General features: G+C 40.5%; 1 protein-coding gene across 47 annotated transcripts in view; it reads right to left on the bottom strand.

Moving 5' to 3' along the window:
- The window catches only part of Map4k4 (mitogen-activated protein kinase kinase kinase kinase 4), a 147,648-nt gene that overhangs the window by 72,934 nt on the left and 48,305 nt on the right, over positions 1-26,409 (bottom strand). For all 47 annotated transcript variants that reach the window (XM_048352413.1, XM_048352414.1, XM_048352417.1 and 44 more), the window contains one exon: positions 7,100-7,156. In XM_048352413.1, coding sequence (XP_048208370.1) covers positions 7,100-7,156 — 57 coding nt within the window. The remainder of the gene's footprint in view (positions 1-7,099; positions 7,157-26,409) is intronic.

Raw genomic sequence — 26,409 nt, 5'->3', positions numbered from 1 at the left:
TCAATTAACTACCAAAATGCCAGAAGTGGAGCTGTGGTTCAAGTGGTGGAGTGCTACCTTGAGCAAAAACAAAACAAACAACCACAACTCAAGGATAGCACTCAGGCCCTGAGTTCAAGCCCTAGAACCCACACCAAAATAAAAGGGGGAGGGGCAATTTTAGCCACACATCTGGGCCTCCCTCATGTGATCCTAGGTACTTAGGAGGCTAAGATCCCAAGGAAAGCTGTTTGAAGCCAGGCCAGGCAGAGAAGTTTAGGAGACTCCATTTCTAAAATTAACCAGACAGACACTAATGAGTTCATGCCTCTAATCCTAGCTACTCAGAAGGCTAAGATCTGAGGATGGTTCAAAGCCCACTAGGGCAAGAAAGTGCCTAATATTCTTATCCCCAAATAGCCACTGGAAACCGGAACTGGAGCTGTGATACAAAGTGGTAGAGCATTAGCCTTGAGCAATAAAGCTCAGGAACATGGCCTAGGCCACTTCTGAAAATTCTCTTTGAACACTGTCTTTAATCCTAAGGCACTCTGTAGAAAGAATAAATTTAAGCTGGAACCATCCATGTGAATAAGAGCTCTGTCATGAGCCAAAAGGAGCTATGAGAGTTTAAAAGAGCTCCCCACAAGTTTATAATCTAGCACAGAATAACATTAGCATGGGATGACATGTAGTAACTTCCCTATTGGCTGGGAATATGGCCTAATGGTAAAGTGCTCGCCTCATTCGTATACACGAAGCCCTGGGTTCGATTCTTCAGCAACACATATATAGAAAAAGTTGGACGTGGCGCTGTGGCTCAAGTGGTAGAGTGCTAGCCTTGAGCAGGGAGGGAGGGAGGGAGGGAGGGAGGGAGGGAGGGAGGGAGGGAGGGAGGGAGGGAGGGAGGAAAGGAAGGAAGGAAGTTCCCTATTAATAATTAAAACAGCAACAGAGGACAGTGTAAGCTGCCAACAAACCAGAGTGGCAGCTGCAACTGGGAAGAGACAAAGAAATCACCTATTATAGAAGTTTGCAGGGAAGAATGCTACAAAAAGGAGGTATGTGGTGGATAAGTCAGGAAAGTGACAAAAGCAAGCATACAGGAGTCTTAAAATACCTTCAGCAAAAGTGATATTACCTTTAAAGAAAAGGGAGCAAGACAACTCATTTACCATGCTAAATATTTTCAAAGCTGACAAAAGCATATAAGATACAAATTACTATTACATGTTTAAGGATAAGAAAACTGAAGCTTTAATATGCTTAGTTTATTATGTTTAGCCTTCTAGTCTAATATAGAATGTAAGACTGTTTGAGGGTAAAGACCAAGACTTTCTATAAGACTCAAACCCAAATTCATCTTGAAAAGTACTAATGAGCTTCAAAATTATGTTCACAGAAAGGAGTATAAAAGGATGAAACATTTCTATTAGTTCAACAACAATGCTAAATATAAAATTAAGAATGTATCCGTTCTTAATAGCCAATAATAATTTCCTAGAGGGATGAAACTGAAAGAAAAAAATCTTATATTGCATTTGATTAATGTTAGCATTTCTGAATTTTGATGTCTGATTATAAAACATGAAAATGATTCAAAAGTGACAATTCTTGAGTCTTCAGTGCAATAATTATACTAATTATAATTTTCTTGGACAAAAACATCAGCATTATGTACTTATTATATGCTTTCTCCAAGAACCAAGAATTTCACCCAGGAAAATGAAAGAGATTATTTAACTCACTAAAGATGTGATCCTAGCCAACTTTTTGAGGTAAAGAAAAATCTTTATTTCTGTGTATAAAGCATAAAGATACACAGAGTACATAAATAAGATATATACAGATACATAATACACCTAGCCTAAAATTTCATAAAAGGTCATTAGGGGGGGAAAAAAAACCTCTAAGCTTCAGAAAGAAGTGGTAACAAGGAAAAGAGTTAGGAAAACAACAAGAACAGAAAGGAGCTATTATCAAAAGCATTACCATCCTTTATAACTAAATTAAATGTGTTTGATTCCAATGGATGTTAAGTTTTTACAATTAGTCAAAAAATATAACCAGTGTTCTTTTCTGTCTATAGAAAGACCTACTAAGCCTAAGTTGAAGAACTGTATCAAAACCATTTAAGTCAAGTTCAAAGCTACAGAACATTATTAAAAAACCACCAAGCAGGGGTAAATTTAACATCCCACAAACATGGCACAGCAGTTTCTCTTTCAGTAGTTAAGAGGAAGAAGATAGTTCATTTTAAAAGTAGGTGGTTAGCCAGGGACAAGGGCATATAGCTACAATACAAGCTACTGGAGTCTTAGTCAGGAAGACCCCAAGTTTGAGGACAGCCTAGGAAATCTGTATGACTTCGTTTAAGAAGAAAGGGAGGGGAGATTTTTAAAGTAGATGAGAGAAAACATGGGGGTAGAGGGTGTTAAATGATGTCCCCAAACACAAGGCAGCGGAATGTGGTCTCCCAGATGCATTTGTAACTCACCCCAGAATCTGGAATGGTCCTATGATGAGTCTGTCAAAAACCATGGATGGGCAGGGACAAAGTGCTGCCTGTTAACTGAAATAGCATAAGCCAGTTCCAATCTCTAAGGCTTGCCCCTTTTAACTGGCTTCTGAGGACCAACAAATGTCACAACACACAAAGGTCTCTCCTCCCCTTGCTTTGTTCTTTTTTAAGTATTTAGACCAAAAAAAAAAAATCTAATAAACAATGAAGACTCAGGACCTCACATTTTGATCTTATTCTCAATCTGGAAAAGAACAGCACCTTCATCTACTGCAAGGTAGCAAAACTATTAAGTTTTACAGGTAGGTTGATTGCTCACTGGAGTGTGAGGGTTTTCGTCTCTTTCTTTGCCAGGACATGAGCTCCCTACAATAGTCCTGCCATCTGCAGACCTAGCTTGTAAGCACTCAAATGCATACTGCTTATCTTCAATGCTTCAGTGTGTGTGCCCCTTGACTTTCCAAGATGATGGCAGGCAGAAACTGAGTTTTACCTGGTCGTTTTACTAGGATTTTATAGATTTTATTCTTAAACCTCCAAGTAACACAATGTTAGCAATACGAAAGACGCTCAATTAAAGCTGCCACCTAGCCCCCTGTTCCCCATGCCCAACGCTTTTCTGTCTCTCAGAGGATATGCCAGGACAACTAACCACATCTTAGTCTTAAGAGTAAAACAAGTCTGCTCTGACTGATCCAATAATAACAAACATTAAATGGCAAAATATACAATCAGCTTACTCAACAGGGCTCCTTAGAACTTGATGTTTACATTATTAATATAATGAAATTATGTTTAATTAACATTATATATAATTTATGCCTAATGTGATTAATGTAATTACATTATATGGCATGTATAGTAAACTGGGAATCAATGATTTGGGTGCTAATTCCTGTACTGGCTAAGGAGCAGAGTATTCCTGAGCAGGAAGTATCAATGCTGCTGAACTCTAGGGCTGTATGAGATGGGAGTGGCATCTTTCCTAAGGTTCCATTAAGGCAGAGGTTTTCTACCTTGGGTGTGTATCTGAAAATCGTGGAGGGCTCTACCTTGAGTTTCTAGAGCAGTAGTCCAGAATGGAACCTGGGACAACACTGTGGTTCTCACAAGTCCCTAGGCACCCAATACCCGTGCCTTTCACAATCTACTGCTTTAACGCAGTAAGATGGGAGTAAGTACAAAGGAAACTCTTTATATAACACTTGTGCTAATAGAGAAGGCAGAAAAATCATTATTTTATAATAATTAATTCATCAAATGAATGCTAATATTAGTTTAAAGGCTATTGGTGCCAAGAGTGATAGTGTGATAATCTCAGCACTAGGGACACTGAGGTGGGAAACTGAGGCGGGAAACTGAGGCAGAAAGACTATGGGGTTCAAAATGAGCCTGACTACATAACAGGTCAAAGGCCATACAAAGTGAAACTTTGTCTCAAAATAAATAAAGCTGCTGGTGACCAGAATATTCACAGTATACAAAGTATCACCGTGGAGATTACTTATGAAGTATCAGCTCTGTGGGAATGCTGGTGGGCATCCCTTAAATCAAAACATTCAAATCTGGCTTCACCAATAGTGTGAGAACTAGACATGATGTGTCCCTGATGATAGAGGAAAACAGCCATTCCCTTCAACTTCCCACACCTTTTGCTCTTCCTGCTTTCTGAGCATGATGAACAGTAGCCTGCCTTCTTTTAGCTGTATCTAAGAACTCAAGCCAAGGCTGTGGTTTTCCTCATGAAAGCATTTTGCTACTTTTTGCTCCTGAGGTGAAATTGAGTGAAACAAAGTCTGAAACCAGGCAGAATTCTGTTCCCATCAAGAGAACCCTCTGGAGAGCCCCTCCTGCTAAAGCTGAAATCAGAAGAAATCAGCTGAGAAATCTCTCCTGCTCCTGCTCCATGTCCCTGGCCAGACCAAAATCTTCAACTTCCTAAGAATATTGGAGCAGTCCTTGGTGTGGAGAATGGGCAAAGGCAAGTTTTCCAGGCTTCCAGCTACAAATGGCCTTTTATCCATATCATATTCTAACTAAATTTTATCCATATCCATATTCTGAATCCTTAACGGAGCCCCAGGTTTTAGCAGAGGTCACTGAATGAAAACAGCACACAAGAAACGTTACTGAGAGGCCAATATGGTAAATGCTTAATTGGTTAGCTGTTTGTTTGGGTTTTTTTTTTTTAAGACTCACCATCTGGTTTTCATTTTACCTGAATACATGAGTTATGCATTAATTATTTTAAAGGCGTTCTGAAGCAATTTGTATCATGAGTTTGTCCAACACTGCCTTGTTTTTATTACAGGTAAGGCCCTACCTTTTGTATGCAACTCAACAAAAAGTGAATCCAGGGAGTACATGGCTAGCTAGAATGCACATGGCCCTAGATTCAATCCCTAGCTCTTAAACAAATACACACACACACACACACACACACACACACACACACGATTTTATTAAACAGAGAACTATGTGTATACTTAATAGCTATGCTCACAGAGACATGATTGACATATACCAAAAATAAACCCAAGCGCTAACTGCTACTGTAAGGTAGTAGAAGTTTGCGGTCCTAATTTTTTTCTTCAACTTTCTTCTGTTTTACACTTTCTTTCTCCAGTGACCATGCAATGAACTTTACAATCAGAGCCATGTTTGGGTGACGAGGTCTTCTGGGAGCAGGCCAACGCATCTGGACTCCATTTAAGATGAGAAAGGGCACATACCTTGGCTGGCCACAGCAGCTATCAGGAAAGGCAGCAGTGACTGGAGGCACCCAAGAAAGAAACTAAACTCCCTGAATTCCAAATGTTACATTTAAAATGATGACCATAAGTCAGCCGGTACGTCTAAAAGTGTGTTCATATACATATGCAAAAATCACTGGATGCTGGTGACTCATGAGGATCACACTTCAAAGCCAGACCAGGCAGAAAAATTCAAGAAACTTGTATTTCAAATTAACCAGAAAAGGGCTGGAAGTGGAAGTGCGGCTCACATGGCCAACTGTGAATGAAAAAGCCACAAAAGAGCACAATGCCCCAAGTTGAAGCTCAAGTACCAGCATAATCAATTAATCAATCAATCAGCAAATATCTCGGACTACAGTATACCATATCCCAACACAGCCATCACATTCCTACAGTGGCAGAAATAAAGACTTTGTTTGGTAGGAAGTTGCCATCAATCATTCCAGCTGCAATGTTTAAAATACAGAACATTAAAAAAAAAATCTAATTTTCCATTGAGCTATATTCCAAGTTGGATCCTGTAATAAAACAGTACAGATCACATCACAATTCTCTATTTGACGCTTTGGATTTTAATGAAACAACAGCAATTTTTCATTTTAAATGTTTTATCCTCTTTGACAGAAAAAAAAAGAATAATCACTTCATAAAATATCACACTTCAAGTATTTTCAGAGGTTTCAAAATTTGACCTGTGGTCCAAAGACAATAATGTGGTTTTTTTAATTCTCACTGAAAAATATACACACTGAAAGCGTTATTAGGAGACTAAGAGAAGCTGCAAAAGAGATCTTTCCAGTTTACTGGATGGCATCTGGTAATTAGTTTAGCCACTACCACCCTAAAGAAACTCCAAATTTGGAAAGCACAGTTTGATTTAAAGATCTTTCAAATTCATAAGGTTAATCTTTTCAAGAATCTGTAAAATATCGTGTTGAATCTCACTCAAAATTAGGTCAGTCAGAAGCAACCTGAGAGCAGACAGTAAAATTTCAGATGAGAATAATTGAAAAATGAGAATGAATTTAACTCTTTATATCCTGATTGTTATTAATCTAAATCTTGACACTGACATAAATGCACACACATCCACACAGGTGAGCCCACACAAATACCCACACAGTTTTTGTTTGGGCTAAGTTCTCTTTCCCACCTAAAGCTGCACAGTAAGTTCCCATGCAACTAACTACTGCAGGAACTATTTTTTGCTACTGCATTTTGCCAGTGATCTTCTCAGCGCTCTAGCAGATGTTTCTGTTTTCCAACCTCTGGGAACTTGGCTGGAGCTCTTTTCTTCACCCATGTTAAATATAAAAAAAAAAACGGCACAAATGTGGCTCAATACCCTAGAGAGGCTTTTCCCTACCCCACACTCCTCCGTCTCCCTATTTATGTGACCTCTATGATCCCTACTTAAATCTTTTCTTCTCCATTAAAGAAGTTTCCAATTATGGTCGGTTTTGTTGCCAAAGATGACCTCACTCAAATGTAGTTGCTGTTTTTTGTTTTTTTCTTTCCTTTCCTTTCCTTTCCTTTTTCTGTTTTGTTTTGTTTTCGAAAGCAAATGCTATGAACCCTTAGTTACTGGGGGAGCCATCTGCAACCATTTAAGTCAACTACTCTGCTGCTGGACCTACGCACCCACAATAGCACAGGAAGGCTATTTGTCCAAGAGATCAGATCATTGAAAAGAGTAATACTCTTAGATGGAAGAGTAATTTATTCTCTTGTCCAGATAGAGAATATAGGTTTAGTTATGTTGTGTATATTAGGGAAGGCACGGGGGGAGGGGGGAGAGGGATGGGGGAGAAACCACACTTTCAAGTAACAGTATCTATCTTACCTCGGTAACATCCATAACTTTGATGGCTGCCAGCTGACCTGTTTTAACATGTCGACCCTAAAAGAGACAAAGGAAGAAGGAAGGTAGATCAATGTTTATGCATAGTCATTGGAACAGAATGGCTCTTCTCTTTTATGCTTTTCTCAAATTAACCAAAAATGATGTGCTCTCCAATTTAATAACAGAGCCCGTAATACAAATGAATTGCTTAAAAGCAAGACAACAAGTTGAATTTACCCATCATTATCTCCAAATGACTAAAATAAGATGTTCTTCTATATATCCGGTTGACCATTCTTTCCATCATAACAATCCATATGAAAAAACTAACCTCAAAATCCCTGATATTTATCTTTATGCCAAAAATGTGTGTAAGTACAATTTACCCTGGTGGATTTCACAAGAATTATTATACTGAAAGTCCTGTTTAAAACTTTCCTACAACCCAATGTACAGTCTCAAGAATAATGATCAGAATAAAGGGAATATTTAAAAGGACTGAGGAACAGCAAGACAACCCCTCTCAATTCCCAGCATTAGGAGGTTTGAACTTAAGATCTCATCCTTGCTACTAGGCAGGAGCTTTAGCACTTGAAACATACATCCAATATTTTTTCACTAACTAAATTCTGGATATTGTTATTTTTCCCCAAGATGGCCTCAGACTGTGATCTTCCTACCTATACACCCTACGTAGTTAAGATTACAGGTGCGCCTTTCTACATTAGGCTTATTTGCTGAGATACAGTCTCACTAACTTTTCTCCCCAGGGCTGGCCTTGAACTGTCATCTTTCCCATCTGTCTCCTGAGTTCCTAGGATTACAGGCATATGCCACCACATCTTATCCAGAAAGATAGTTTTCTTAAGAGATATATTAAAAACTCCTGACCTACAACCTAAAATCTTGTAAGCCATTTACATTACTTGGTATTGCAAACAAATTTGCTAACATTATGTGATTACCCAGAAGGGAAGTGTGAGTTTCATCATTAGACTTGTTCCTCTCTCTCCATTCTTTGCAATGCCTTGCTTTGTCAATTTTCAGACCAGTAACAAAAAGCCACATAGATAACCTGGGCATGATCTACTTAAGAACTCAATCCTTAAAGACTATCTCACTCCTAAAACAGATGTAAAATATATTTTCTAAGACCTTATCTCCCTCCCTGTGGTCTCATGACAGCAAGTACAGATAACTTATAACTTCAAACCTAAGGACATCTCTCCTTTCATGCCGGAAAAGTCATAGAAGTACTCAAGTTACACCATGAATAAAGCATGAAATGACTCTATATGTCAACTAGTACACTCAGCTACTGAGATTGATATGGCTGGTTTGCCTCGGGCCTGATATATAATACTGGTGGGCGCCTCAAGGGTATTGTGTACAATAATCAAAGTGCAAAGAACAGTGTAGCTTTGGGGCAGTGGTCAAGCATAATGAAATAAAACATGGCTGAACTTGTTCCCCTCCATCAATGACAGTATTGAGCGGCTCTTATGACTCTAATTGGCAACACAATTGTGAGGTCAAATTTTGAGTTTTGTAAATCTGAGAAGAAAGACTTGAACTTGGATACCGTATTAAGTAATCATGACACCATCCATGTATGGATAACAAAGATCATCTCAGACTCAATCTGCCCTCAAACTCTTAGTTTCTTACACTGAGTCTATTTACAAATCACTAAAGCAAACTTCTCTCTGACACAAAACTGGTGATGGGAGCAAATACCACAGGAGCTGCTCTGACTTTCCTTCTTCTTGAGAAGGTAGGTATGTTGCACTGAATCTGTGTCAAATGAAACAAGGGAAGTTTTCTGAGTATGTGGCAACACTTACAATCCTTACAGACCAAGAAAGTCCATGTGTCTGTGAAAATTCTTTCCAGGTGTTTATTTTGTGGCATCTTTCCTAATTTCTACACAAGTTAACATAAAGCAATAAGAAGGAACCAGAAAATGACCTGTGCTTTGTTTTAAACTCAAGGCAAGTGTGTATTCTTGAAACTGAATGGGACAATGGCATAAAAACTGAGATTTGTGAATTTCCTCAGCACTTGCCTTATATGTAACATCTATGTTTCCTTTGCTGAAGGATTATAAATCAGAACCTAATAAAGAATAGAATATTTCTGTTATGTTGATGATTATGCCTATAAATCTAGCTACCCAAGAGGCTGAAATCTGAGCCAGCCTGGTCAGGAAATCACCTCCCAATAACCATCCTCCCACCACCCCCCCCAAGAGGCAGTAGTCTTCACTAATGCATACTAGTTCTCTAAACAAGGTCAACTTTAAACTTAAATAAGGAAATTATCTATGAATTCTGTTCCCTAGTTTCTAAGAAACAAGACATGGTACATAAAAAAACTGAACGTGGAATTCCTTCTCTATTACTGTATTTCCTTGGGAAAACTGCTTAACTTAAATGAGCTTTCCTAAGGGTTGCTACAGGACCCACTGTGTCAGATGCTTTGTCAGACTACAAGTGAAGTTCAGAGTAGTGGAAAGCACTGCATGATGTCGACACACAGAGGATTCTCAGCTCAGCATCCTCACCCATGCCAACTTTGTGTCCTCTCCTCCCCAACTCAGGCTGCACTGGATGGATCATCAGGACAATTTCTAACTTCTGAGAGACATGGTCAATTACAGAGGAGGTACTAGAGTGCTAAAGTAAGATAGCTACTACTAATCTATAGCACTCTACTGTTGTTTGTTGGTTTTTTTTTTTAAGCAAACCTCTACATTTGAAACAAGTAATAATTTATCTGCTAAAACTTTAGAGCCATCTTTGTGTAAAAAACTTAAATGCCCCAGTCTGGAGGGGGGGAAATTAAAGCTGAGATAGAACGCATTAGATTTTAGTGCATGTAAATTACTTTCTGAGGAGGAGAGTTTGTTAAGAGGTGGAAATTTGTCTGTGATTTATGCAACACTACCAAAAGACAGTATGTTGACTTTCCCCTGGGAATGGGGGCTAAGAGTTTAAATCTTCACAATCTAGGAGAGACTCTACTCACACCTCTCCTGCAGTTCTATTAGCTTTAACACATGGGGTAGCCTTCTCCGTTTTTATTTTTTTTTAAAAACGCAGGCCTGGGAATGTGGATTAGTGGTAGAGTGCTTGCCTAACATGCATGAAGTACCACATAAACAGAAAAGGCCAGACGTGGCGCTGTGGCTCAAGTGGTAGAGTGCTAGCCTTGAGCAAAAAGAAGATCAGGGACAGTGACCAGACCCTAAGTTCAAGCCCCAGGACTGGAAAAAAAAATTTTTTAAAGCACATAATCACAAATAGTGCTATCCAAATTTCTTGTTTAAAACAACAAAAACCTTGAATTATTTCCAATCCATACTTTCAAAGGGAGAGATAACAAAATCCAGAATTAAAATTTTAGTCTATCAGTATCATTTCACAAAAGTCTGACTGGATCTCAGTTAACTGAATCACCCCTTCTGTAGAGGGGAGGGGAGGGGAGGGGAGGGGAGGGGAGGGGAGGGGAGGGGAGGGGAGGGGAGGGGAGGGGAGGGGAGGGGAGGGGAGGGGAGGGGAGGGGAGGGGAGGGAAGGGAAGGGAAGGGAAGGGAAGGGAAGGGAAGGGAAGGGAAGGGAAGAAGATAGAAAGAAGGGGATTAAGGGGGGAGGGAGCCAAAAGGGAAGGAGGGAGTACTATCAGTTTGATGATTTACTATGCCCACTACTAGGCAAATTCTTTTTTTTTTTCGGTTAGGCAAATTCTTAACTGTCTCATTCACATTAAGCGAAACCTGGAGGAGGCTCAAAGGAATCATAGAAATCAAAGAGCCCTGAACTTAGGATCCCAAGCCTAAGGGATATGGTCCTTCCACTGCCTTATAGCAACTACCCCATCAAGACGGTTTACACTCACGCTCCAACCTTCCCTGGCAAATCCTTGCTATTCAATGGTGCCACTTCACACCTTAACAAGGAATTTCACTTGGCCTGCAACCTAACTAACAAAGCTTTTGTGTTAGAATTATAAAGCCTGAGAGGTAACAGACAGAATGAAACTATGTAAGTAAACCCATAACTCAGGAATTACATATGTTTTCCTCCCTCAGCACCACAGAGAGCTACCTACCTACAGCCTCAACTCCAGCTAACACAGCCCTGGGGTGAGGAAAGCACTACTTGGACATTTAATGAACAATCATTTTCTCTACAGAATCCTTCATTCCCCACGCAACTCAAAACAAGTATCATTATCTTTACTTCATAAGACAGAATGCCTAAAGTTTAGAAAAAATTAAGTTAGCCAGCTCCAGATGCACACCCAGACTGTTCCCTATATACTTTAAGAAGTAAATGAAATATCCTATTTAACTATTCTAGGGTTGGGAATACGGCTTAGTGGCAAGAGTGATTGCCTCGTATACATGAAGCCCTAGGTTTGACTCCTCAGCACCACATACATAGAAAGGGCCAGAAGTGGCGCTGTGGCTCAAGTTGGCAGAGTGTTAGCCTTGAGCAAAAAGCCAGGGACAGTGCTCAGGCCGTGAGTTCAAGGCCCAGGACTGGCCCAAAAAAAAACAGAACATTGTGCACTTGAAAAGGCACATTCAGAATGACTTGTCCATTGCTTTCTGAAATTGATGGCAAGTTTTTATCTCACCATAAATCTTCTTTCAGTAAATATTAGAAATGAGTATGCTGCTCTTTCTGCTCCATTTAATCTGAAACAAAAACTTGAGAGCCGTGACAGTATCTACAATCCCAACTACTCAGAAGGCTGAGCTCTGAAGATCAAGGTTCAAAGCCAGACCAGCTAGCAAAGGTCTTCGAAATTCTATATCCAATTAACCAGCAAAGCCATTAGAGACTGGAAACATGGCTCATGTGTCAGAACTGTACCCATGAGGGAAAAGATATCAATCCACTCAAAAAGGTGGAAGAAGAGATTCCATTATGATAGGTGGAATATGTGCTTTCTGCAAAAAGGAAACTCATTCCTATTCAATTTTGTTTCTTGAATCTTTGTCCCTTGACATTTTAGTAATATTTGGTTATTCTGAAGGCATTAATATTTTGGATTTAAGGAGTTTACTTAGGTATGAGGAGAAGGCTGTTAAGTTTCTCTAGGAAATAGATCGTTTGCTAGCAAAAAGGATTCACTTTTACCTATGATGTGCAGACTTCCACTCCATTAAGATTGTGTGGAAAAGGCCAAAGGCAAGTTCTCTTATTCTTCTCAGACTATACAATGTCAATTACAATTGCTCATGCATGCATGTGTATGTGTGTGTGCACTGTCTTCGCTGGAAGTTTTGGTGTGTGTGAAGGTTATATTCAGAACAAGTTAATTCTAATAAACATCGAATATGAGATTTTTGTGTTCCATAAAAACCTGTAACTTATAGGAGTTCAGGGACTCAAAGAATGGGCAAGCCTAGAAGAATAAAATAGATGATTTGAAAGATAAGAAAGATAACCAAAAATTAGAACAATACGTACTTAGTAGCTAAGCCAAATCAGTTCTCTCCTCAAAATGTCTTGAAAATTCCAATCCACTCTGCTTTCTGAGTTTCCTTATTTTACTAGAAAATACAGAACCTTCATGACTATGAGGCAAATGGCCAGAGTTCAGCAATGGGCAATCTGCTGACCACTTCATCTACAAAAGCAAAGACCAGCTTAACTGGTTCTGCAACCTCAAAACCACAAGGCTTACTCATGAATTCGCTTTTCCAGGAAGTATCTATGAAATACCTAAAATTACCCAGCGGAGAAAGAATACCCCACAAGCCACCTAAGATAAGGAATGTGTCATTAACTTAGGAGAAAAACAGCTCCAAGTATTTGAGGAAATAGTGTGGTGTTTTGAACATCTCCTTACAATAGAGCAGGAACAAGGCAACAAAAGTCCAAGGGTCTGTGATCTGTGCGCTTTCTAAGTTCAGACTGAGCCCCTTCTTTTGCCTATTCCATCCTTGTAACTACTATTTCCTATTATAATCAACATCTGTGTCTATTGCTCCCTCCCATGATCAGGTAGACAAGAAAGCACAGGAATGTCTAAGTATTATGAGATCAGTCAGAACTTGTGATTTAATAAGAAGACAGTGTTACTATTCCTTTACAGGTTTAAAATTAAAGCCCCAATATAAAATTGTATCTTATTTAGAGGAGCTCCCTTATCTACAACACCACTCCCTTTAAAGAAACTGTGCCTCAATCACAGGGAATGGGTAGACTAATGCTAAGAATGAAAAGCAAAATAGACACACCCCAATAAATGAGTCACTGCTTTGCAAAACTGAGTAAGCAGAGACTGAAAGTAAAATAAATTATGTACCCACATCTTTTTTTAAAGGCCCAATCTTGACGGAAATCTTTCTAAATCTCGAATTCTTGAGTACATTAAAGATGCTTTTCTTAATGGCTCAGGGAAATCATTATGAACATCAATTACTATCCAGTCCTTGCAATTAAGTGACAGCCTCAGGGAATATTACATCAGGCAGAACAAAGAAAGGACCCAGTCATCTGGGCTTAGCATGTTTGTTCTGCCTTTTACAGCTTTTCTAGAACAGATGGGATGTGAAGGGGGGCAGCAAGCTATGTTTGACACAATGAGCTACCATTGTACCAAAATCACCTCTATATGAGAGAAACAGAGTCTAGATGGGCAGTGAAGGGGAAAAGATCTTGCCAGGAGAATGCGTGAGTAGTTTCTTCAAAGGGGGAAGAGCTGATCTGGCTAAGCTGTGAGTTAGTTGGAAGAAAGGGCAGCTACTGTGAAAGGTACCTAGTAAAGTGGCATGGAAAAGGACACTGCCCTGACCCCGGGACCCTGGGACTCAGCAGCCCTGTCATCTGGACTACAACTTCAAGAGGGAGGAATCTGTTTGAAGAGGGAGACTGGCAAATTTAAAAGCACCAAGAGTGCTGGGCATGGTGGTATACTCTTGTCATCCCAGCACTCAGGACTCTGAGGCAAGAGGACCCCAAGTTGGAGGTCAGCAAGATCTTGCCTCAAAAAAAAAAAAAGAATGAAAACACTAATAATAAAGGATCCAGGAAACACAAAGAAGGTCAACTGCATTGATTTACACATCCATTTTTTTCAGCAACAAGAGAGAAAACACTGGCAAATCTTTGTATCAAAGCATCCAAAACTGCCTATTTGACTGTGCAAGTAGTTATCACTAACATTGATTACACATATGCAATTGCCTTTTCCTCTACTTATTTAAATAGCCCAAATGACTTCAGATTCAAGTGTTACTTAAAACAACAAAAGAACATTTAAAGCAGCATGAAGCACTCTCCATCTCCACTATTTTACTGTAAGCCAGTTATTTTATATACTGACCTCTGGGAGAAAGGGCATAAGGCATTCAATAACTAAGCAGTTAATCTGGTCAGGCTAAACCTGAAGCATAGGACTCCATCACAATACATTGAAAACAAGCACTCTACTTCTGAAGGTAACTTACCAGATAAAAGATTAATTGACCTTAATGGGAAGGAAGTTGATCCTAAGTGCAGGTATCAACTGAACTCCTCACTTCCTGACTGACCAACCTTGGGAACTAGAATGTCACATAAACATAACAGACACAGCGACACCACACCAACTACCAATGAAGCCACAGCAGACAAAGCACTGGAACCCAAAATTCAATGAGCCCTTATGATACAAAAAAAATTCAGTGAATTTTCATAAAAAGCTTATTTGTTATAAACAGCAGCCATTTACTTGGAACAAAAGACAAAACAGAATTCTGCTGAGGATCCCCTCCCCCAAGAAGTTCCTTTACATTTCTCACAACTGCTTTTGTAGCTGGGTTACAGACACTAACTAGCACGGTTTGTAGGACAAGAGCCTTCCCTATAGGCATGGTCTCTGAAGGTGGTACTCATTTTCTTTCTGCTATTCACAGTCTGTATACAACGTGTAATTTGCCTGTGCTGAATATTCAAACACTATTTTGGCTCATTACTTGTTGTTGCACTATTCCTCTTTTAAAAAAGAAAAAAAGGTGAAAGAGGAACCCACATGTAGAGTTTTCATTTGAGGTCCCATTATGTAGGATCCCTTACTAGAAATAGGTACCCATACCATCAGCTAAAAAATTTAAAGTCAGAGCACCTTCATGCCAACTCAGGCAGTGTCTATCAATAAATTTAACTTGGTCAAACCCAGGGAGACAAAAAGAAAGAAAGAGAAAAACTGGTGTTCATAGAAAACAGGAAGATAAAACTTCTTTGCCTAAGCACTGAAAAGCTCTTTGAGCATCTTTAGTTAAAAATCATTAGGTCCTAACAGGACAGGAGTCTTCTTTGGGGCTACATCTTTTGAGTCGCTTTCTCCAAATAAGAATCACAATGAGACACTTTGTAAACAGGACTTAGACTACTACTGATACAGAGAGAGAGCACTGGTGTTGTCACCCCCAACTACTGTGTCTGCTTAAGGACCAACAGCAATCACAAAACAGGACTAAAAGAGATGGCAAGGTGAGGTCTCCCTGTTCTTCAGTTCCTTCCTTCCTTTCTCCCCATCAGTAAGTAAACTCTCCTACACCACAAAAGAAAAGGTGATAAGGAAGCAGTCACTGTTGTTTCTTTCACTTATTTATTGCACCTAACACATAAAATTGTACAAACACTTCAATACAAGAAGTCCTCACAACCAAAGAAGAAAAGCATCCCTACTTAACAGAAAGGAAGTGGACACTTGGTGAAATTGATAACTAGCCCCAGTCACACTGAGAGAGGATTAAGGTGGTCAGTCATAGGGCTTGAGTCCTGGGCCTGGACACTGTTCCTGACTCTTCAGCTCTAGGCTAGCACTCTACCACTTTGAGCCACAGCCTCTTGTTGTTTTCTAGTGGTTAATTGGAGATAAGAGTCTCATGGACTTTCCTGCCTGGGTTGGCTTTGAACCATGATCCTCAGATCTCAGCCTCCTGAGTAGCTAGGATTACAGGAGTGAGCCACCAGCACCCAACTAGACAAGATGGATTCTGATTCGGGTGCATCTGACTTCAAAGCTGTGAGCACTTCTCCAAGTAGGCCCTGGTGATTTAAACCTGCTACCACCACAAACCCTCACAACAATCTGCAGGGCTGTTAGAAATTCGTGTGTCCCTTCCTAGAACTTCTTTTTGAGGGGGGAGAGCAGGCCTGGGCTTGAACTTAGGGCCTGAGTATTGTCCTTGAGCCTCTTTGTGCAGTGCCACTTCTGGCTTTTTTGGAGTCTCACAGACTTCCCTGTCTGGACTGGCTTTGAACTGCCATCCTCAGATCTCAGCCTCCTAAGTAGCTAGGGTTACAAGTGTGAGCCACCAGCGCCTGGCTTCCTACAACTTTTGAGTTGGCATCCTTCAGTGCTGCCCAGGCTGAAGGAAGCTGCCTGTGGGCTGTTTGCTGAAGGCCCTCTCCCCTCCACTTCACTGTACCCCAGCTTTTCAGCCCACCCCTGACTCATTTTGTCAGCCTCAGCACTCAAAGCACCTTGGGAAAACTCCTAGTTGACAAGGAACTAACTGACCCCAACTGACCCCGCTGTTCCATGCTACCCACAAGACCAGCTTACATGCTGCTGACCTCGAAGCTCACCTCGCAGAAGTCCTAAGAGCACTGCTGGGAGTACTCAGGCAAAGCCTGGGTGAGTGGTACATAAGGGAACAAACCCAAAAAGACGCATACAAAAATAACAGTAATATGTCACAAACTGCTTTGGTGGTCAAAGGAATGTTCCACACATTGTGCTGGCCCCACAAATCAGGGCTAAGTGAACAGGAGCACTCACAAACCCATGAAAGTGTCTCCTTAGCTCTTTCCACTATCTTGGTATGGCAGTAGAAAAGACCCAGCAGTGTTCCTTTCTCCCCTGGGACCAGCCAAAATCTATCTGTTCCCTAGATAACTCTTTCTTTGATGAGACTCCACTTATTGCTTTTTTGGTAGTTAACTGGAGATAAGTCTCACAGGCCTTTCTGTCTAGGCTGGTTTTAAACCATGATCTTCAGATCTCAACCTCCTGAACAGCTAGGATTACAGGCAGGAGAGACCACCACTTGGCTCTTTTCAATTTTTTTTTTCTTAACTTACATGGAAGCTACTTTATTTAGCTTATAGCCACATGCATTGAAAATTGCTCATAAGACTGTAGGTTCTTTTGTAAGATGTATGGGTGGCATTAAAGTGAAAACAAATTCTGATCATCTGAGTCAGCGGCTCTGTCACTAAGTGTGACGACCTCTGAAAGGTCTCTCAACTCGCCAGAAGTGTGGCTCTCTCTTTATACAATGTCTGGCCTTGAGGTCTGCTCCGCAAGTAAACATTTTGAGTCATCAGGCACCACTGACTGGTCTAGACAACAGGGATTCAACAATGAAATAAAGCAAGCAAAAACTTGGCTCTCAGCCAGACACAGGTGGCTCATGCCTGTAATCCTAGCTACTCAGAAGGCTGAGGTCTTAGGATTATGGTTTGAAGCCAGCCAGGGCAGGAAAGTCCAGGAAATTCTTATCTCTTTAATTAACTGCCAGAAAAGCAGATGTGGAGCTGTAGCTCAAAGTGGTAGAATGCTAGCTTTGAGCAGAAAAAGTTCAGGCCCTGAGTTCAAGCCCTACAACCAACATAAACAAACAACACACACACACAAACTGGACTCTCCTTGAAGTAAAACACAAGCAATAAGCAAGAAAATACAGTTTTGTCTTATAAGTATACATTCTACTAGTTAGCAGGGAATGGGATAGGGAGAGTTACAGGGAAAAACCTGGCAGAGCATAGAGAGAGAATTCCAGGGGTGGGGAGGTTCTTGTTTACATGGAGTGGTCAGAGATGCCCCTCTGACACCCTGTCATTTGAGAAGAGAGCAGACAGGAGTTGATGATGACTTCCCTACCACTCAACCTTTGAGACTTTGTGAGCCAGAATATTCTACAGACAAAGACTCTCAGAGGCACCAAAAGGTGCTCCAGACTCTGCTGCTCTAAGGCAATATGGTAGTTCTGTTGACGTTTCAGTGACAAGTGACATGGCTTCCACTTCTACTAGTCAACAGTAGACACAAGAGCAAAGGGCCCATAGCTCACTATACAAACAGGCACTGCCCAGTACTGGGTCCCAAAGCAGGGACACACCCACCCTCCACTTTGTGTCTGTCCAGCTAACACTGGCTACTTCTCTCTCAAACAATTCAAATCTGGGCTAGACAAAGACACACAAAAAAAGAGGCAAAATCAGGGACAGTGCCAAAAATGTCTGCCAAAGTTCCCCGTTCACAGTTTGAATACGTATCTGTTCCTCAGTTATCATCGTTCAAGTAAAACTCATACAATATTATTTTATAGGTCTAAGTTGGATATTGCTAGAGCCTGGCTATGATTTTCTAACCATGGTACAGAAAGCAACATCTCTTTTCTTTCTCTAAGAACAACCCAGAAAAACAAAGGGAAAACGCATACTTAAAAATAAAATCCTAAATTGGAGTATCACTGTATGTTTATATGTGGCGTCTTGGTCTCTGAAGTTTCAAGACTCAACTGCTCAGTAGTATTATCAAAAGTTGATTGACAGTAGCATAGTAATAGCTTCTGTGTGTAGTTTGGCCTGGTTGCACTTTGCTTTCAAATTACCCTGGCATCTTATTAAGGCACTTCCTTGTAGGTTCTGCAGCCAGAAATGACTTTCTAGACACTGATAGCAGGGTTCTTCTTCATGGCAATTCACTGACTAAACCAGACATCACATTTCTCCCAGTGTCTTTTTTATGAGCTTTGAGGTTTAGGAAGACAAAATGCTTTTTTAGTTGGACATTCTCACATTTTAGCTGTGTACTTTTTAACTTACATTTCTAGTTTCTCTTGAAAACTGGGTTTATGAAAGTTGGATCTTTAGACAAGGCGAAAGGAAAGTAGGTCTAGTGTTGGGCCTGGTGAACTGCCTGCTTAAGCATTGTACCCGTAGGCCAACAGGAGGCAGTTCTTGGCTTTCTCACAGCCTTCATCGTCCGCACAGGCAATTACAAGGCCCAGGACCAGTATTCTTGCTTAGAGATCAATGACAGTCACTGGGAAGAATTTTTGTTGCTGTCACTAGGTTACTTTTGTTTTGTTCCAATGTTTGGGCCCTATCCAGGTCTATCAGCTCAAAATCCCTCGGAGCGGGGGCCTGCATCTCCATCTCCTCCTGAATAATTCAGCAGACCTATAACTATGGCCTTATCGGAAACACTGTCCAAGACTTCACTGTTTGCTACCAAACCCCACCTTCCCCCTCAACAAAGTTACATGTCTCCCAAAACAACAGGACTTTGCATCATACATGTGGTAAGGTGAGTGTAACACTGCAGCTAATAAAATGTATGCTTATCTCTTGAACATGTAAAAACAACCAGGTGTGTCCCTCAGAGTGTGGGAGAAGGTCACAATACTCAAAAATAAATAAATAAATAACCAGACCAACCCTGTTTAGCAACCAAACAAGCACCCCACCTCCTTTCCCCCTTCACAGGAGTGGCCATATCAAATCTACCATGCAAATAGGATGCTTGAGGACAGGACACTGACCAAAAAAGTATGACAGAACAGGAGGTGTGAACCAAGACTGCATAGGGCAAGCAAAAAGCATGGACACCATGCCTTTATTCACCAGGTTAAAATAATTTTTATTAAAAGAGGGTCAAGGGAACAAATAGCAAATTACTAATTATTACATTTCAAACTCTCAGCCCCCAGGACTAGACTATGGGAGGTAATCAGCAAATGCCTTTTCTTTTTTTTTTTTTTTTTTTTTTTTTTTTGGCCAGTCCTGGGCCTTGGACTCAGGGCCTGAGCACTGTCCCTGGCTTCTTTTTGCTCAAGGCTAGCACTCCGCCACTTGAGCCACAGCGCCGCTTCTGGCCGTGTTTCTGTATATGTGGTGCTGGGGAATCGAACCTAGGGCCTCGTGTATCTGAGGCAGGCACTCTTGCCACTAGGCTATATCCCCAGCCCAGCAAATGCCTTTTCAACAGTCAAGAGGCCGCAGGTTATTGCTTAAAGTGAGGAATCTATTTAGTTATATCTAAGAGCCAACTTTTGCAAACAATCTCAAACATGAAACACAACCTTCCGACCTCTCAGGCAACTTTCCCTTTTCAGAGGCTTCCAGCCAAATCGACCAAAGCACTCCCCCACTTCAGCAGACCATCCAGAGATAAACTCTCAAAGGCAGAAATTCCTCGCTGAAATGGAGTTGACCATGGTTGTGTCTGGGCTAGGCAGGGTATCCAGCTCCTGTCCAGTCCAGGGCCAGTCACGCTTGGTGTTCCTTACCAGCACACACTAGTTATCCTCAGAAATTCACTCGCACACACTTGTGAGTCAATACTAGCAGGGAGAAGTCCTGAATACTACTGAATACTGAATACTACTGCAACATTTATGAACCATTCCAACTAACATTCAGTCCTTCAAAGAGGAAAAGAAAAGAGAGGGAAGGAACAAGGAACTAATTCTCCCTTCAATGATAGACAGCATGAAAACAAGCAAGGATACCAAGCTGGAGAGAGTAAGAGCCTAGCAGGGAGTAACCCCAGCCTCTGGAGAAGTCCTACACAAGGCCGTCCATGTTCCATCACCCTGGAGTCCCTCCACAGCCTCTTCCAGGGCCCTCAAAGAGCTCCACCCACAAGAACTCAAGTCTCCCCCAAACCTCAGGCATGCTTCCAAAGCCAAACATTAAAGGAAGTACCTGGGGAGGGTTCTGAGGTGAAGGAACTGCACAGCATTCTAATGGAACTATTCTGATTATGGTTTCCCTGATCTGTACACGTATTAATATTCTATACAGACTTATCAATGAAAATAAAACTAGACTCAATCTTACTTTATGGTAAATGTTAAATAAAAATAACTGAAGGGAAACAGCCACGAATGATTCAAAACCAAGAAGTGCCAGAGCACTTAGTCCTCTTTTCCTGTTTGCTGGGTGAGGGCCCCTCAGACAGGCAGACAGACACATCCGCTCAAGGATTGTGCTCTGCTGGCACTGGCTTCCTTCCCTGCCCATTGCTGCCTCCCTCTTCCCATGCTCTCACATGGTCATTCAAGAAACTTGCAATTCAGAGTCAGTGCGAGCTCTGGGTCTTCAACTGAGGAAACATCAAAGCTTAAACAGGTATAATTCCTGCCCAAGTACTAGAATCAAAGAGGAAGTGCTGTGTCACAAGGGTCAAATAGAGCAGAGAAGCACAAGAAAGCAGGCCTTGGAGTCCGAGTTTTGAAAAGTACCACCCCACGCAAATAAGAAAAGATACAAAGAAACTGACTTCGTTTACGCACATAAATCAAAGCTGGATATTTACATGAACGTACTGGGCAGCAGGGCTTGGATTAGGCCCAAAGGTTGGGTGAGCAGTACTACTCTCCTTACCCCCACTCCCACAGTCGCTTGCCCTGCAGAGTGAAGGTGAGGGCTATGTCTACTGCACAGTACAAGGTGATGTGCAGAATATCATATGAAACTGATGAAACACTTTGCAACAAGATTGCCAAACAAGGCTCCATGAAGTTTTGGTTCAGCACAACTTTTCTCATCTAATGCTGAAAGTGAACCAGTTTTACTGGTAGGTAGATGGAGAACGGAAAAATCTCAGCAGCAACTTTTCTTTTTCAGCCTTTCTTGGGCAGAGTCACAAAATAATCTCATTTGAGTCTTTGAAAAGGAGTCCTTAGTCTAAAATGAGCAAACTTTGTGTGGTGGCAAGTATTTCAACAGTTATGCCTCTTCTTAACTGGTAGGAGTGTTCCTTCCTAAGCTGACACTTTGAAGAATATTTGCAACATTCCCTCAGGTTCACCAAGTTTAAAGAAATGTTATTGGATATCCTTTTGCAACTGTGTGAACTGCAACTTTAAGATACAGTATTTGTTTCAAATGGGAGATAACTGACTGAGGATATGCCTAGGGAGATACTGGGCTCTTCCAGAGAATAAAATGCAAGGGACGATTTCAAAATGATTTGGAAGTGGCTAAGATACCAAGCACAAGCCTCTAAGTTTCCAAATTTCTCCATCATGGGTCATGTCTGAGTAGAGGCCAAGGACAATATTTAAGCGGTGTCCTTTCCATGTCCACTGAGCCAACAAGATTTTTGAACCCTAACAGAACAATATCAGCACAGAGAGAGAGCAGGAGTTGCTGGAGGCCTCGCCGAGCCTTGCCATGGCGTCCAAGGCATAGACTTGAGATCCACTGAGAAACGCTGCTGAGCAACCACTGACCAAAGCATCAGGACCACCACCCAAGTTCTCAAGCTGCTGGGTTTCAATTGTGCTACACTACTAAATCATGCAGGAAGTTTGCTTATAATTAAAGAACAGAGGTCAGGGTAAATTGGAAGTCTTCTTATTACAGCTTCCACGTCTTCAAATGATGTATCCATCTTGGATTCCATGTACCTCAACTAATGTGAATGAGGGAACAGTAGTTAGTTGTAGATCTCCCTCCTTAGCTGCTAGAAGCCCATTAACAACTCAACTACTTTGTCATTTTGCATGGACTCTATGAGTTAAAAATATGGCAAAAACAATGACATTCTACTGTGGAAGCTGGCTCACAGGAAGACATGAAAGGGAAACGTACTGATATAACTAAGCAGAGACCAAGTTGCAGGTGTGAAGTTCTGGTATAAAGGCCTAGCCCTTGATACAAAAAGGGACAATATAATTTACTTAAATGTTCCCATGTTCATTTCTCATCTTTAAATCCCAGTGATCTAGATAGTTCTCCCTAGCAAGTTATTCTGGAGATAGAAGACAGTTTGCTCTTGCTTCTTTCCCCATTCTGCTCACTCATTTCAGTAACAGCATCTCCTCCCTATAAGATAAAAACTTTCTGGGTATTTCAAAGAGCTCCCTTCTATCAAGCCCCCATCCCAATATAATCACAGAGCCTCAGTCTTAAATACAAAATAAAAACAACTTGGAAAGCTCAATATGATTTTTTAAAAGTAAGATGTGTCTCTTATTGATGGAAGCCAGTTGGTGAGGCTATCAGTCAATCCTTAGGTCCCTAAGACCTTCCTCTAAATCAAACGTCTCAACAAATAATTCAAAATCATGACTCTAGACATTTCTGAATGGGCATCACAAATACTACAATTTTACTACACTTATAATCGAAGCACATCCAAGCATTTATTGTGTCAAACGCACAATAAAAATACATGCCACAAAAATTCTGAAAAAAAAATTCTCATCCTACTCTACTCCCAATTATCCATATTGCTGATTGAAATTCTATCTACCATAACTCCATTGGTACTTTTATTTAATAAGAAGAAACTCAGACCAGACATGGTGACAAACATCTGAAATCCACAAATACTTGGAAGGCAGAGACAGGAGGGACCACAGGTTTAAGGTCAGCCCAGCTGAGTTAGCACTAGATTCTATCTTAACTAGAAACAGGGTCTGGGAATGTGGCTTAGTGGTAGAGTGCTTGCCTAGCATGCATGAAGCCTTAGGTTCGATTCCTCAGTACCACGTAAGCAGAAAAGGCTGGAAGTGGCGCTGTGGCTCAAGTGGTAGAGTGCTAGCCTTGAGCACAGAGAGGTTCAGGGACAGAGCTCAAGCCCTGAGTAAAGGCCCAGGATAGGCAAAAACAAAACCTAGAAACAGGAAAGCCATAGGAAGTAAACATGAAAAATCTGAACTATGTCCCAAAAATTGACCCAGAGGCTCCATTAGGCCTTAAGAGCCCTCCCATAGCTCACCTTTTAAGACAAGTATGGCCATGCTTTATGACAAGCAAAAGTAAGTCCACTTAGCTGACTAATGTAAAGCAAGTGTATACTTCTCACTAAGCCTACATGACCACCAGCAGCTTCCCCCAACCAAATCACTTAGAAAGAAGAGAGAAAAAGTCCAGTAAATTCATTTTTCTACAATTTCAAAGCTTCTTATAGCACAGATACTGGACTACAAAACTAGAGAGCATGTTTTCCCAGAAGCCACTGAAGGGCTGTTGATCATAGCCAATATAAAAGTGTGTTCGTTGAGACACAATGTGCACCAAGTACTTCCCACCTAACCATGCCTTAGAGCCACTACACAAGCAAAATGAAAAGATCAGAATGGCAAACAAATACCTTTAGAGGAATTCATGTGGTGTCTTTGAAATGAAAGCACTATGTTCTATATTTTTAACTGTGAAATTGCAAAACCAACAGAAAAATAAAGGTCCTAGATATAATAGGGTATAAGATTATGAAATACCTACATTCCACATTTGCTATCATTTTATCCATTTCCCCCTAGAAAGACATATTATCTCCCATTGAGCCATTTCAAAATAGACATCAAAATACTTCCTTCCCAAATATATTACCTAGCCATTGTCACAGTTATCACAGAAAAATAATAATACCCTAATCAGCCAGTATTTGTCTACAATCATACACTCACTTGATTTTCAGTTTGTTTCTACAATTCTAATACTCTTTTGACTCCATGGCATAGACTCTTTGAAGGAAGTAGGCCAGTTTACACAAAGTCTCGAATTTAAATTTGCCTTTATTCCTTTGTGTTACTAATTTGTTCCTCAAAGCTACAAATTAACCTTAGATTCTGACTAACATTTTGGAGCACATTTAATGAGTAATGATATATAGTTCCACTGTACAACAATAGATACATGTAGTGATTTTATGTTTAATTAAACAGTTAAGTATATATTTTAATCTATGATTTAAAAAGCATTTGTGATTTCTACATAAGCCTTTATGTAAGAGAATATAGGAGAAAGAAAAGGGAAATTTTTAAGAGAGAAGTAGATAAGTCAAAAAAGATAGAAAATGTGAGGGGTCTTGGTTATGTCAGCAGAGGTTACAAGTGACAAATGTAACCAGAAAAGTGAAAAACATGTAGGAACTCAGGTACAATCTGTTTTAGAAAAGCCTAAGTGCTTTAAAGCAAATACAATTACTAGGTGATTAATAATTATGCAAAATTGGCTCTACAACAAATCTCTCTGATACCATGAAAATATCTTTACAAGTACAATATATGTGGATATAGATGTAGATACAGAGAGAGAGAGAGGGAAAGAGCATGCCATATTCTTCTTTTAACTGTCAACTGTTCATTTTGACAGGCACACTCAAACAAAAGAATCATCTATCTTCTTTAAAAAATAAGATCTTTAACACCAAAAATCAGCAAAAAAAAAAAAAAAATCTCAGTCCTTCAAACTGAATAAATTTAGCAATGTGTAAAAACGCCAGACTGTCATTACAGCTCCTATGTCACCTTGGACCAGTGCAAAGGTCATTATCATTGGCCAGTCAGATCTATAGTCTCTTGCATATGTTATTCATCCAAGCACAAATTGGACAAGGCCAAAGATAATGGATTCAAGTAGTGCGTGCTGACCGCCTGAAGGAAGACATGAGTCTTCAAGGCCAGTTGGACATCAGGCTGGGCTGGGAGGGAGGTCCACAGGATCTCTCATCAGCAGTGCCAGCATTTTCCCTAAAGAAAATCTTGCTTCTGCTGAAGACTTTGTTCTATCAAGACCAGAGCTGAAGGCTACGGTTGTAAGTAGTTCTTTTATATCAGCTGGATACAGGTGGCTCACGCCTGTAATCCTAGCTGCTGAGGCAATAGATTTCTAAGTACTGAAGTTAGAAGCCAGCCCAGACAGTAAAGTCTGTGAAACTCCTATCTCCATTTAACCAGCAAAAATCTGGAACTAGAACTGTGGTTTAATCAGTATACAACTACAAGCCCTGAGTATAAAAAGTTCAGGGACAATGCCCAGGCCCTGAGTTCAAGCTCCAGGACTTTCTCCCCTCCTCTTCCCCCTCCCCCTCTCAAGCTCCAGGACACACACACACACACACACACACACACACACACACACACGTAAACACAAGCAAGATTTATCTGAGATCTCACTGATTATCAATGGATGAAACTAGTTTTCTCTACTGGTTGTGAAAGAAACAACCTAACAGTGTTCCAATGAAGTTTCTGGGAGGCCATTGTTATGGACAATTTTCTATACAAGACTAGTAGAACAGACCAAACCAGAATGAAATCACTATGCTAAGTCTAAAGCACAGGAGACTGTGGTCTACCTGAGTCGGCATAGTAAGTCTTCTCATTGTAACCCTATCACAAAAGTCACTTCTTTTTGCTGTTTTGGTTTCTTTTTAAAATTATATTATATATATATATATTTATATATTTTTTAGTACAATTCTTGTTGAACATTGTTACCCTTTCTCATTTTCTCCTGCTATCTCTGCTCCCCTCAAAGTTGTAAAGTTCATTTCCAA

The sequence above is a fragment of the Perognathus longimembris genome, chromosome 8 (assembly GCF_023159225.1).
Source record: "Perognathus longimembris pacificus isolate PPM17 chromosome 8, ASM2315922v1, whole genome shotgun sequence".
Lineage (NCBI taxonomy): Eukaryota > Metazoa > Chordata > Mammalia > Rodentia > Heteromyidae > Perognathus > Perognathus longimembris.
This window is presented reverse-complemented; position numbering and strand designations above follow the sequence as displayed.